At 32.3% G+C, this 15,065-nt stretch overlaps 1 protein-coding gene across 1 annotated transcript in view; it reads right to left on the bottom strand.

Annotated features, from left to right (window-relative positions):
* Positions 1-9,363, bottom strand: part of LOC139521794 (WD repeat-containing protein 75-like) — a 28,308-nt gene extending 18,945 nt beyond the window's left edge. Inside the window, exons 1-5 of the mRNA XM_071315423.1 lie at positions 9,224-9,363; positions 6,089-6,218; positions 5,282-5,347; positions 4,391-4,484; positions 2,035-2,147 (exon numbers count right to left, since the gene is read on the bottom strand). Of these exons, the coding sequence (XP_071171524.1) occupies positions 2,035-2,147; positions 4,391-4,484; positions 5,282-5,347; positions 6,089-6,218; positions 9,224-9,306 (486 nt within the window). The 5' untranslated portion in view covers positions 9,307-9,363. The remainder of the gene's footprint in view (positions 1-2,034; positions 2,148-4,390; positions 4,485-5,281; positions 5,348-6,088; positions 6,219-9,223) is intronic.
* Between the last annotated feature and the right edge of the window lie 5,702 nt (positions 9,364-15,065).

Genomic DNA, 15,065 nt, shown 5'->3' with positions numbered 1-15,065 from the left:
GATTACAGTTTTAATTAATTTAATTTGAATATAGATATTCAACTTAAGGTACAGTCAAGCAATGTTTTTACTTTCTTCTGGATTAAAGCTAGTTTGAAAGATCAGTTTAAAAAATAAAAACATCAAAACAAAAACGATCTGAATTGTGAATATTCAGTGACCCATAATTTTTTTTAACTCTGCTACGGAGGTCAAAGTTACATCATGTTTCATGCATTTTGCGTTTTGACCTATTGGAATGATTCTTTTTAAATGACATAATAAATAACAAATACAATAGAAATGAACATCGTTCACATTTATTTTCTAAATTATATTTTGCATCGTCAGGTGTTAAAATAATCAATTCATTTAACTTCGATGTTTGGTGCTTCAGGGTAAAGGGATTAGACAGGGTCGTAAATTTCACCTGATTAAGTAATTGACTCTAATCAAAAAGGTGATTATAATCAGGTAACAAGTGTCAACAATTTTAATCTGTTGTCTTAATGAAGTGTGTGTATAAAGAACTCAACAAAATGGCGACGATATGAGGAAAAAAGATTGTTTTTAAACTTTTTTTCAAAAGGGCACAGAGGGGCGCAGGGGCGCTTAAAAAAGCTGGAGGGGCACAAAATTTCGGGGGCGGGGCGCGGCGCCCCTCCATTTCATGCTAGCTGGAACACTGCCACTGATTCTTAGTATGGTATTGGTATGTAATGGAAAACAAGACTGTTTCTTTTCAACAACTAGAACATGAAAAAATATTAAATAATTATTCAAAATTAAATATTCAATTTAAGATTCACTTCAAAAGATATGAAAGATCAATCCTTTCAATTTTATTTTAAACAAGGATACAAGACAGTAACATGCATATTTTCTTATCATGGTTATCAACAAATATTCAAAGAACCGTATAGCGGGTTATTTTTGCGGGTGTAAAATTTCGTGATTTTCATTGAATAAGGTATACGAAATATTTTGGCGGTTATTATTTTGACCAGCCAAATAACCCCATAGATGCCAACCCCCTTTTGACACAATCAGTAACAAACTATCAAATTTTCCGTATTTTTGAAAAAGTTTTCAGTAATCATTTATAAACGTGCATTTACCAATCAAAATTACTGACGAGTGGTTGCAAAGTGATGTACACTAAAATTTGTCATTTAACATGTTGTCTGTAGTATGTATTCCATTCATTAATTGTTCAGATGTTCTCGACTCAAACATTTTTGTTTTGTCAAGGAGAAGTAGAGAAAGGGAAAAAGCTACTTAATAAAATGCAAGTTTGACTCTTCGGAAGTCAATTAGTTACCCAACAATAGGTTGATAACTCCCGAGAAACCGGAAGCATTAGATTGGCGTTTCCTAAATACTGGACCGGGACGGAAAAGTAATGATAAAAATCCGCGTTTTACAAAATTGAACGTCGATGATTGGGAATCCGTAACTATTCGACTTTGACCGTAATAGCGTAGTTTATATCGCAAAATCGGAAAAACTACGGAAAAATCGTAATAGTTGGCATCTATGTAACCCCCTACCACAAGCTTAAACGATTTGGAAGCTGCTGGAGACGACCCTGCTGATAATGTTGTCACTGTGACGGGCCTCAGGGAGGAGTCTACGGACATTCCCGCTGAATTGTATTTTTCTAAATAAAACGTAAATATGTTGCACGACGAACGTACCACTATCAAATGACGTACAATCAATGTTGTGCATGCATCGTACCAAATTTGGTAATCGTGCAACTGTATCACAAGTGTCTTGTGACAGTCGTGAGATTGTCGTATGACAGTCGTGCAACAATCGTATGATTGTTTTTATTAATATAGTTTATTTTGGTACACAAGACAATGTGTTTATCGTATGACAGTCGCCCGACTGTGGTAATACACTCTCACGACAGCCACAAGACAGTGACATGACAAAAAATTTTTGACCAGGGCTTAAACGCCAACATTAATGGATGATAGTTTTGTTACACAGTCTTACCTGACAACCAACAACCAATCAAAATAGTATTTTGTTACAGTACAGACTTACCTGACAACCAACAGCCATTGAACATTGTTCTTTATTTACATTTCCAAGCAAGACATTAATCTTAGGTGCACAATCTTTCTGTGATGGCAGAACACACTCAATGATGTCATATTCTGCAACAGAAATTAACATGATAAATAATGATAACCTGATGTTCTATGAGAATATCTAAAACTTTAAATATGTTAAAGTACTGTTTAATGTTCCTAGATTAAACATAAACATCTCACAGTCACTTTTGAAATGTATTTGTATTTCTTATTTAGAGAAAACTTTATTGTATTAAAGTAACATAAGGGTACCTAAATTGCATCTATTTGGTGTTTTCCCCCCTAAATTCGTGAATATTTAATCCTTCCCACCAACTAGCATCAGGTGAAGATAATTTGTATCAATGTAATAGCAGGTCATTAATTTCATGGATGAATAGACAGAGTTTTTTTATGTAATCAATATCAACTACCATGAAATACAAAATTGAAATTTCTTCCTTGTGCAACAGCAAACCTCAACCTAAAAGACCCTATGAAGGTTTATAAGATTGAAACATCTTCCTAGTACAAAACCTAAACCTACTAGGCTATGGCTGCGATTCATATTCCAGAAAGTTATAACTTCATAAAATACTTTGGTTGGGGCCTAAATTAAAATATTGTTTGTTTGCCCTTTTTGACCCTATTTTTTGAAACAGGGTAGGTAGGTAGGTAAAATATTTTATTTTTTTTCCCAAAAAAATAACTTGGCTCAGTATATTTTTTATCATGGGTAGGAAGGTAGGTATAATATTTTATTTTATAGACACAAAATCTGCATGATATCATTTTTGTCTGTATTGCTTTTGTTTAAGTATGATTTTACTGATCTTTACTATTATTAAAGTTTCTGGGACTATTATACTAATAGTCCCAGGAAGTTATGAAAAAAAATTATCATGTTGAATGTGAAGTTAATTCATATGCACTACAATTTTTTTTCAAATATCAAAATATAGGGCTGTGTGGCATATTTTCAACATTTATATGCCTGGAACTTTTATGAGTTTTAACTTGCACCAATATTCTATACTACCTAGATGTACCTTGTACGCTTAACTCGACCGAAAGGTTTATTAATATCATATATCTCCCTAGCATGGTTTGTGAAACAGCTGTACAATGTAAAATCTATAGCATGTTTTATTCCGACATTCTATCAATTTTATCAAAATTTGAACTTAAATTATCAGAGATGATATCTGTGAAATAAAAAGATTATTTGACTAGAATATAAAGCCACTGCCTGGCAATGCATTTCCCACCATCATCGTCATGCAACCAGTTGGAAGAGCTAAAAATAAGCATTTGTCTTATTTTACTTACAACCCTAGAGACTGAGTGTTTAAATTTTTGTGTGTCCCGGTGTTTCCAATAAAAATCTACAAGACTTGAAACTCAATTGTCACATATTTCACATCGCATTTATAAATGGTCTATAAGGAAAACTTGGCAATTTTACTGCCAACTGTTCTCAAATTTACAGGACTTTGGTTCATGTCTGATATAAATAAAATGTCAAAGCTGGTCGAAGGCAGCATTAACATAATCATCCTGATCTACGGATCACCAAAGGCAATCCCTACAGAATACAGATACATGAACGTCCTTTAACAAAATGTTTTGAACACACGTTGATAATTTTGTATTGGACGAACTTTTTTGAATGAACCCTGCTCTTCAAGTATAAAGACACAGGGCAACATTCGTCATATCATGATTTCAAAACTTTCAACATCGATTTCAATCAAATGCTTTGATTCTCTAAATGCAAGTGTTCATGCCAAATGCTCCCGTGATATCAAACGGACTAAACCATATACGGGGAAGATAAAACCCGAGGATTCCGGTAAAAAAGTTTTGAGTGGGAAATACAAATATAAGATTTTTGGTAGGAACGGAAAAAAAATTAAATATTGCTAGTAAATACAAATAAAAGATTATCAGTCGGAACGAATTTATAGGGTCGGTCGGTAAAGGGCAAACAAACAATATTTTAATTTAAGCCTGGTATCTTTTTGGGTTGCAACTAAGATATTTCCAAAATGAAGTAAAAATAATGGTTATATGGTATGATTGCATATGAGACAAATTTCAATAGATAACCAAAAACAGCCATCTGATAATGTTTGCAGTAATTATCCTCACATAATATGTCTAAGGACATTGTTTCCAATTTTGCTGATAAAATTTAAACACCTGGAATCTCTACTTTCCAGTAAAGCTTGTTTTTTTAATCAATGGAATCTATTGTAAGTGATTTTTTTGTTTTTTATGACAGGTTTGAAAATTTTTTGTATGTTATGTTACAGAGAAGAACCTACCTTGTCTAGAAGTCTGTCTTTTCAATATAAGGACTGGAGTTTCTTGATGAGATGATAGAGAAATGTCATGAAGGGGATAATGAAGCTGATATACCTGCAACAGACAGTTCAAATTGAAAAAATAAACATTTCTCATACCCTTTCCTTTTGGAGCCCCCTATAAAATAGTGGTACAAAATGATATGAAATGATGGTTTACTTGGCAGAGGAAATTGTTGAAAATCTCATACCATATTTTTGTTACAGTATGTCAACTGTAAGATTCTACGTTTGAATAATAAACAGAATGAACATACATGTATATCCTATGTTTGTCACATATTATTTTGTTTCAAATCTATCTGTTAATTTGTATCTCTTCTTATTTAAAATATTTGTTTCTTTTAGTAGAATTTGTATCTCTCACTGTGTGGTTTAAGACATGTGGTTTAAGACATGTCCATGTGTCTTGTTTGTAGGTTAGGTGATCCACTAAACTGTTCTTTGTCTCTTCCTTAATCAGTGAGTAGATTTCCATGAAACTTATTCAGCAAAAATGACATCATTGATGCTTTTAAAATAGATAATAGATTTATCGGTAATCTTATTCATGCAAAATAAGTAATTTATGTAATTTTCTTTAAAAATAAAAATGGTGTTGCACATACACATCATTTGGTAGCTTGAGCATCAAAGAATAAATTTCATTGATAAATTTCTTGAATTTTTCATAGGTAGGGTGTATAGAATATTGTGATCAATGTACTATGTTTTGTGCATATCAAAAGAAGTGATAAGGAAAATTGATAATTATCAAGTCAGCCACATTTAGATCACAAGAATGAAATCTCTACCCAGAAATGAACAACTTACATACCAGGTAACAACAAACACAAAACAACTTCTTCATACCTTCAGTAAAACACCATCAGAATAGTCCCACTGTATTACTGACTGGTCAAAGGAACAAGACAAAATCTGAAATTATAGTGTCAATGTATGTAAACAAATTATATAAAAATTGAAAAGATTACAATATTATTAACAATGAGAATTCTTCAATTTCATGAATAAATGTTAAAAAAAAAAACCCACACAACTTGAAATAAATATCAAGCCCTCTTAATTTTCAATGAATTAAATGTAGAAACTGCTGCCTCATGTTGATGTGTATTGATTTTATCTTCTGAGCAGAGCAGATCCGCAAGGAAGTGGTTGTGATACCCATTTACAAAATGAAACTAAACTTCACTTAAAATTTTTCAAAATAACACATACAAATCAAAAATTAGCCAAGTGGTTTCAAAGAAATAGTTTATTCCAAAAGTTGGTGAAAAACTAATCCCAGAATATTGTAACACATAATCAACTTATATTCCTGATGTCCCTGGTCGACATTCACCCAAATCACATCTATTCAGAGAGACAGCTTCAACTGGTTTAAGGGGCAAAATTGAACTTGCAGTAAACCAGGCATCACCACAGAAAATTATTATACACATATTCCCATATAATATGACAGCTGTTTCCAATTCATTTGATGTTTTTGAGCTTTCGATATTGCCATTTGTTTAGGAACTTACCGTTTTGAAATTTTTAAAATTTTATCATTGGTCACCTTTGACCCTTGATATCTAATTTCACACACTATTATTTATTTGGGTTGACAAAAATACCAGTAATTGTGTCCATGTATGAGAACTGATGTTAAGAGTTTACCTGTAATTTGTTATTTGGATTGACAACTATGCCAGTAACTGTGTTTGTATGACCATGTAGATTTCTGATGCATTCTCCACTCTCTGTACTGAATACTTTGATCAAGGATTCTGAGCAGCAAAATAAACATCTGAAACATAAATGGAACTCTCAGAATAAAAAAAAATTATGTAGATAAATTTTACAATCTATTTCTCTTTTAATAATGTTTAAGAATGCAAAAATGAAACATAAAATAATGATATTGATATATGTCTATTAAATACATGTACTTGTCTTATTTGGGGTTTCCTTGTATTGTTTCTTTGACTTCTTTTTTGAAACTTTATCATGAGAAGTAGGGCTTACCATTCTATCTTGCCAATAGTATCCTACTTGTTTAGTTCTCCTTTATACTTCACAAAACCCATTTATTTCATGCTCAATAATACCATTACATGAACAGTTGTTTCAGGTTGTGTCTATTTTTCTATTTCTATGTCTAGCCCTGTCTCAAAACTTTTTTAAGTGTCAGGTTGGACTGGACTGTAGTAAAATTTGTAGTAAAAGCACAACTATATATATTATGATTATGAACCTAATCATCATCATGCTAATGGGTTGGTAGCAAGTCATTTTGTACCCAAAATTACAATTTCATATCCCATGTTTACCATTCATACCCATAATTTAAACCATTTTGTACTCAAAAAGACAACTGCATTAATCATTTAGTATCTCATAACATGTTAACTATTCATTTATTTGTAAATCGTTGAAATCTTTATCTAACATCAGTCATCAGTATTGGAGATTTTGTGAAACAAAAATGTACAATTCTAAAATTGAAAGATCCTTCATACTGCCCCATTATCATGTTTAAAAGCTTTCAAATTTAAGGAATACTTGTACATTCAACAAAATATATAAAAAATGTTTTTATAATATTTTATTTTACATTTATAAATATGTATGTTATTTAATCATAAGACATTTTAAGTTGATCTTATTTTTTTCAAATATATGGATCATAACATAAACAAAATGCTTCGAGCAGCAGAAAATTGCTATCAACATTGGATTGATTTATTGAAGCAGTGTGTGGAAACTTTTATATAGTCAAAATTACACTTGTTTGAAGGCATTATCCTTTAATAATATTTAAACTCTGAAAAGTATGAGGAATAATTAACTGCAACTATTTTAATAGTTATTAATAGAACTTTTGTTTTTTTCCAAGGACATGAAGGAAATGCAGTGAAAAGGGACACAAGCTGCCATTCACTCAACATTTTCAAGTCACTCAAGATGAAAGCTATGAATATAATTGTTTGCATAAGAATTTGCACCTTCCATGCATGTTACAAATCAAAAAACACGTACAGCATTTTCAATTTCAACTTCCATGCAGAATCCATGGGGTAAAAAGTGACATGGATATAAATCTTCTGCGTTACGAAATGGTATAGATATAATTCTTCCATAACCAGGGTTCTCACTAGGAATTCTTCATGGTGAGTCCTTGGACTCATCACTTTTAGAAATGGTGAGTCCCAATAAATTTTCAGTCCAGGATGCATACAATTTTTGGTGTCATAATTAATGAAATATGACGAAATACAACTTAAATGATGTGTGTTGGATTTTTAGTTTTTATTATATCAATAAAAATTATGATCTCTTAATAGTAATTTTTATGATAAGATATGAAATTGCATTCAGGTGGTATCAAATGGCATATAAATCTTCTATGAGGTACAAAATGGCACTCATATAAATTTTCAGTGAGGTACAAAATTGGTATAGTTACAATGTATATAGCTGACTGACCTAAGGGGGGGGGGGGGGGGGGGGGGGGGGCTCCAGTCATGATTCAATGATTCCCTATAATAAACCAAATTTTTCCCACAAATCTGGATCCGCCTATGGGTAGGTTATTCCAATCATTAATAATACATTGGGAAAAATGTCTTAACCCTTTCCTCCATAATGACGCCTTTTGACGCCACTCCCTTTACTCCATAATGACGTTTACACTTTAAACCTGATAATTTTTTTTACTGAAAAAAATCCTATGCGAATCAAGTATTTAAAAAAAGAATTCCATGGACAATAATGGAGGAAAGGGTTAATCGAAAAGAAGTGTTACATTTTGGTTTTGCTAATTTCCAATAATGCCCAAAGGTATTTGTACTGATGACAGTAAAGAGTCTTTCATAAGGTATATCATCAATTCCTTTTAAAATTTAAAAAGCTTGTATCATATCACCTCTTCGCAAGTTAGAGAAGGTAGTTTAAGTACTTTTAATCTGTCTTCATAGCTTAAATGCGGTATACCAAGAATTAATTTAGTTGCTCTCATCTGCACTTTTTCTACAGCATTAATATCTTTCTTTATATGGGGACGAAGTCCCCTATTACAGTAGAAAATTCAATAAAAAAATTTTAAAAAAAAAAATCGGGAAAAATCCCGAATTTTTCATTGTACTTATGAACTCAAAATCGTTCAATTTTTTTTTGTCGTGTTTTTTAATTCCCAGATCTGCGCAAAACACATAACTCTACTTCCTTCTTCCGGTCTTGTTGTCGTGAGACTTTGATTAGTCTAGTAAAATATAGGAACTCCAGGAACACAATACCAATATTTCATTTTTAATCATTCTTTGTCTTTGGTATGAATAAACGTTAGACCTACCTGATGCATTGCGTTTCTTTGTTTACATTGAACATGACGTCATAACTTAAATAACGTCACAAGTAAAATCCCTAACAACAGAACCAAAATCGGAAACCTTACGGTATTTCGGTATCTTTTTTTTAACAAATATTTTTGAAATACAAAAAAAAATAATTTAAACAAACTTCGTCCCCATTCACAGCTAATGCCTGCCTCATATTAAAATAAATGTTCATATTTATTTTTAGCAAATACATTCTGTATGTTTATGTTTCACCACAAAGTTTACGTGAAATACAGACATAAATATATTGAAATTTTATTTGTTTAAATTCAGCCTTGACGGGTATGTAAACATGGTCACAAATTAAAAACGGTGAAGATTACTGTCCTCTTTACGACTCTAGTTCTTTTAAAAGTAACACATATCACTTATATTTTATATTGAACTTAAAACCTAAAATATTCATAATGTTTACTTTGAATCTGGCCCAAACACAGGTCTTGTTTTAACGAGGCTAGCGCCCGAAACAGCAGAAATCTCAATTTTACTTTCAGGCATGTTTTCGAATGGGCGCAGCCATTACCGGAAGTACGTGTAATCTGCACATTGGCTTCCGCATTGACACGTTTCTCATTCCGGAAACTATTATTGTTTTCCTTTATAAAATAATGATTTTGTCTTGCTTTGTTGTGTCAAGAATTTTATTAATCACAACTATTATTTGATAATTCACAGTCTCTTGTCTCCGACTGTCCGGCAAAATAAAATCCAAAAATGCGCATGGCAAAAATAATTAAAATTCAACGATAATCTTATCTGCAAGCAGAACACAGACATTCAGATCTATTATATTGTCATCTCAATTCAATTCTTTATTGCACATTATGCTTATCAGTGCAATAAATACAAATATATTTCTATAGCACAACATGACATAATACATCAGAGAAGCAAATAAATATCAAGTATTGGCCAATAACAGTTCGGTCCTATGATTAAGTGCATTAAACAAGAGTTTAAACAAATTACGCAAATCTTTTACATTTTCAGTGCTGAGAAGTTGCACTAATTTGAACAACGATGGACGTCTATAATAATAAGGTTTAATAAACTGTCTCCTTAAGTCTCTATAGCATTCACATTGTAAAACAAAATGAAATTCATCTTCAGTGATATTCAAAGTACAAAGAGTACACTTAAATTCTATCTAACCTATTTACTCCATGATAACGGCCTACTTCAACAAACAAATTATCTGAAGCTTGAGAATTCCGAACTACTTCTTTCGGTCCTAAAATGGTGCCTGTTCCACAAAGTGTCAATTACAGAAATCTACACTTTCTATAGATGATAGCATGCGTTTTTTTTCCCAAAGGAGCTAGTTGATGCATTTGAAAGAATGAAGCATCAATCATTTGTATAGTAAGCCTTCTGACTATACAAATCCTTGGTAGAATTGGGGTATTTAAGTATTTTTCCGCCGCATGTAATTTAATATGACTGTGTAGAAGCTCAGATCGTTTACGTAGTCTCCAATGTAAAAATAACTGTTTTATTATCGTTGCATTTCAATGGTCTGACAAGGGCAGCTTCTGGCGGGGCGTTTTGGACATGCGCCCCCTAAAATTTGCAAAGCATTAAATGTCCTCAGCTTAAAAAGAATATTTCGATAATTTTACCTAAAAAAATGTTTCGCCTCGCTCCGCGAAAATTAAGCTTGCGCCCCCTAACTTAAAATCCTGGACCCTCCCCTGCATGGGTCAGATGATCGGTGTTTTGTTTTCATTTCTCAGAATGAATATACAAAGTGCTACCCCGTACTGATGTATGGTTCACTTTATTCAGTGATGTAAATTGATAAAATGTAAGTTTTTCGGTTGTTTTTTTTATCTCTTACTACCAAATGTCCATCTTTATCTACTGTCGGTTAACTACTGTATCTATTTATAAAACTGACCTATACAGCTAGGTATGCCATGATGTTCAGCCTCTCACTACCAGGATCATATAACAAACCAAATACGATCAAATACCTCTTATGTAATTTTATTTGCTGCTTATTATTCTTGATATCCTAACGATCATTATAATAAATAAATCGCCCGGCGTATCAACAACATAAGGGTACAAGAAAATATTAAATTAAGTTCTATTTTTTTTTTTGCATAACATTGTTCTTTATTTCAATATTTTTCTCTACTGCATCTTCTTTTTATACAAAAAAGATAGTCATTAAAAAAATTATTATGCCCCTTCTTTTACAGATATATGACAAGGGCTTTGTTTGCGTTTTTATGGTATATTCTCTTTTTTTTATTTGATATTTTTCATCTGCTATGTTGTGAAAATTAGTTGAAATAGATTTGGAGGCAATATTTTCCATAGATTGCCATATCAGATCATATCAAGGTCAACATTAAATCTAGTATACATATTAAAATTTTCTTATACATTTTGTGATTTCAGGCGATAAAAAGTAGTTAACCTTTTAAATGGTCGAATCAATACTCAAAATCCTATGGAAAGAAACACAAGCGAATTAACTAAAGTATAGCGAGGTGAACGACGATGCAAGACAGAGAGCCTCTAGTTGAAAACATTTTTGTTAAAGAAAGGCTTTCTACAATTTAAATTATCAACAGATCATTTATAATGGGAAGGTTTGTATTTTAAACGAGTGTGTCAAACGTCCTGATGGTGTAAACATGGACATTTATCATAATGTTTTCAGATAATAACGACACTAAATAAATTCTGAAGAAATATAAACATTTAATAGATATATAACCTGATAGTTGTAAATGGTCTAATGTTAAGTTTTAAAAACATAATGTACTTATTTATGTATATACACAACATTTTCATATTCGATCTTAGCTTTGATAAACCTTTGTAAAGTCTGTTTTTCATAGAATGGTTATTATAACTTGCATTTTTGCAGCGTGGGCATTATTTTTGTGACAATTACAACCTAAATTTTAACCCAACTATAAAATTCTTATTAACTGGAAGACTACAATCAAAAGACAAAATCTAAATCATGCTAATAACGAAGCACTGACCACTGAAAGTACCAGACAACCAGGACTGCATTTCAATTTAAGCGGTACAGAATTATTGGTAACAATTATACATTGAAGACTTTAGTGTTTTATTTTAAAAAAAAACCTGTGGAAGTAACAAATACAAAATGGTTAATAAACTTCACAAAACCGTTGAAATGACCGAAGGAGATTGATATTTTGTAACTTCACAAAACCGTTGAAATGACCGACGGAGATTGATATTTTGTAATTTCCCATTCAACTCGGATTTCTTACCATGTAAATTGTTTTACCATTTTACTTTGTTTATCCTGGTTTCGTACCATGCTACGTGTTATGTATATGCCGTGTTTACCATTATTTTTACGATGCTTGATGCAACGTTATTTATCATGTTTATCCTGATTTCTTACTATATATACATCGTGTTATGTTATTTACCGTGTGTACCCTGATTTCTTACCATGCTAGGTGCTATGTTTTTATCGTGTTTACCCTGATTTCTTATCATGCTAGGTACTATGTTATTTATCGTGTTTACCCTGATTTTTTACCATGCTAGGTACTATGTTATTTAACGTGTTTACCCCGATTTCTTTCCATGTTGGGTGCTATGGTATATGCCGTATTTACCCTGATTTCTTGACATGAAGGATGCCATGTTATTAACTTAGTGAACCACGGAGGCTACTATGTTATTTTCAATGTTTACACAATTAAATATACTATTCTATATTATTTACAGCATTTACACTTAAAAGAAACTAGTCAAATTCGTTTTACACATTTTTATGTTTTGGATCAGTTGATTTTTTTTGTCAAATTAGAAGTTGTCCGTTCATTGATGATTCAATAATGTTATCATCTTGTGTGTATTTGTATTAAGTCTTTTCCATAAAATTAATGTGATGGCTCCAGTTCCTAAAATTGCCTCTTGAATTTATTCTCTCTTATCTCAAGTGGAAATTTACAAAATACTTTACCCTCAAGACGAAATGTTTGTCTTTTAATTTATAAAATAAATTTATCATCGCGTATTGACATAATTTTGCACAAACATCACTACTTGTCGATCGCAAATATAAAACTAATGTACACTGCTGACATTTAATAAAAATTCAACTCTTCACAATTTTTGTCCACCTTTACATAACAATGAGACGGTAACCTGAAGAAAATATGCAGCTTTACATCAATGTGTAGACATGAAGCCACGTTCGCCCACTGACCACTTGCGTAAACATGTTCAAGAAGAGGTCTTTTAAAACATTATTTCATCTATTTTGTTGAATAAGTTATCCACCTGATATTTCAAACAGTGTTTGGTGCTTAAAACAGTTTTAGCAGGATAAAATTGATATTTGCATATAAAAAATGTTAATAGCTTTAAAAAGTCAGAGGGACTAAAAAAAACGAAAAAAAAAAAATTGGAAGTTTTAATGATACAACATAGTACACTATACATCATGCACAAGCTGATCTGACAGAGTACACTAAACATAACCATGATGATCTGACAGAGTACACTAAACATAACCATGATGATCTGACAGAGTACACTACACATAACCATGATGATCTGGAAGAGTACACTACACATAACCATGATGATCTGGAAGAGTACACTACACATAACCATGATGATCTAACGCACAACACTACACATAATTAACCATGATGATCTGACACAGTACGCTACACATAACAATGATGATCTGACACATTACAGCACACAAAACCATGATGAAATTATTTAGTACACCACACATAACCCTGATGATCTGACGCAGTACGCTACACATAACCATGATGATGATCTGACACAGTACGCTACACATAACCATGATGATCTGACACACTACACTACACATAACCATGATGATCTGACACAGTACGCTACACATAACCATGATGATCTGACACAGTACAGCACACAAAACTATGATGAAATGATTTAGTACACCACACATTTCCAAGCTGATCTAACAGAATAAACTACACATAACCATAATGATCTGACACAGAACACCACACATAACAATGATGATCTCACACAGTACATTACACATAAGTATAATGATCTGACAGAATACACTACACATAACCATGATGATCTGACACTGTACACTACACCAAACCTTGATGATCGACACAGTACATTACACCAAACCTTAATGATCGACACAATACACTACACATAACCATGATGATCTGACACAGAACACTTCACCAAACCTTGATTATCGACACAGTACACTACACATAACCATAATGATCTGACACTGTACACTACACCAAACCTTGATGATCGACACAGTACACTACACATAACCATGATGATCTGACACAGTACACTACTACAAACCTTGATGATCGACACAGTACACTACTCATAACCATGATTATCTGGCATTATAAAGCACCTTGCTATATTCACACTTTGTGTACTACGAATTACAATGACGATCTGACACAGACCACTTGCGTTAAATTGAGGATCTGACACAGATCGGGGACATGACGATCTGACACAGACCACTTGCGTTAAATTGAGGATCTGACACAGATCGGGGACATGACGATCTGACACAGACCACTTGCGTTAAATTGAGGATCTGACACAGATCGGGGATATGAATATCTAACAAAGAGCAACGAGCCTTTCCTTTACTAAGTTTATAGGGTGTTCTTTTAATGCGCCGTTTGTCTTTTTTATTATTGATCGAGTTCAAAATAGGTAGGGCTAATCCTTCGATAAACTATGGATATGTTCATGTGCCTGTCCCTAGCCAGGAACTTATTCAGTGTTCGTCTTTTGTCGTATCTTAATATTTGTCTTTTTTGGAAATTTGAGTTGATTGCATATCTTGGAAAGTCTTTGTTAGATTTATTTATGAAAAAATTCTCTACGAATCAGCTTCAGCATGCCGAAAAGGCACCTGCCTACGGTTGAAGTACATGGATTGACTTTGGTTTTACTGTGTCGGATAAAGATGCTGTATGTAACTCACATCTCTATGCTTTTCATACAACTCTTTTTATTTATATTTCAGATGTCCGAAAACTCTTGTAAAGTGTTTTTTTTTTATAAAGCAGAATAGAATATAACTGTCTTTTTGTGATTCCAAAGGTGGATTGGGCATAAGAACATTTAACCTTAACCTTTTATATTTCCGTTATAGAGATATCTCTCTGTAAACCGAGATTATTTTGCACATTACTTTATATTAAAATAAATGTAAAAGTCAAATAAAGGATCTGCAAACATCACGT

This window comes from Mytilus edulis, chromosome 4 (genome assembly GCF_963676685.1).
Source record: "Mytilus edulis chromosome 4, xbMytEdul2.2, whole genome shotgun sequence".
Lineage (NCBI taxonomy): Eukaryota > Metazoa > Mollusca > Bivalvia > Mytilida > Mytilidae > Mytilus > Mytilus edulis.
The sequence above is the reverse complement of the archived record's forward strand: the minus strand, read 5'-3'. Positions and strand labels throughout refer to the sequence as shown.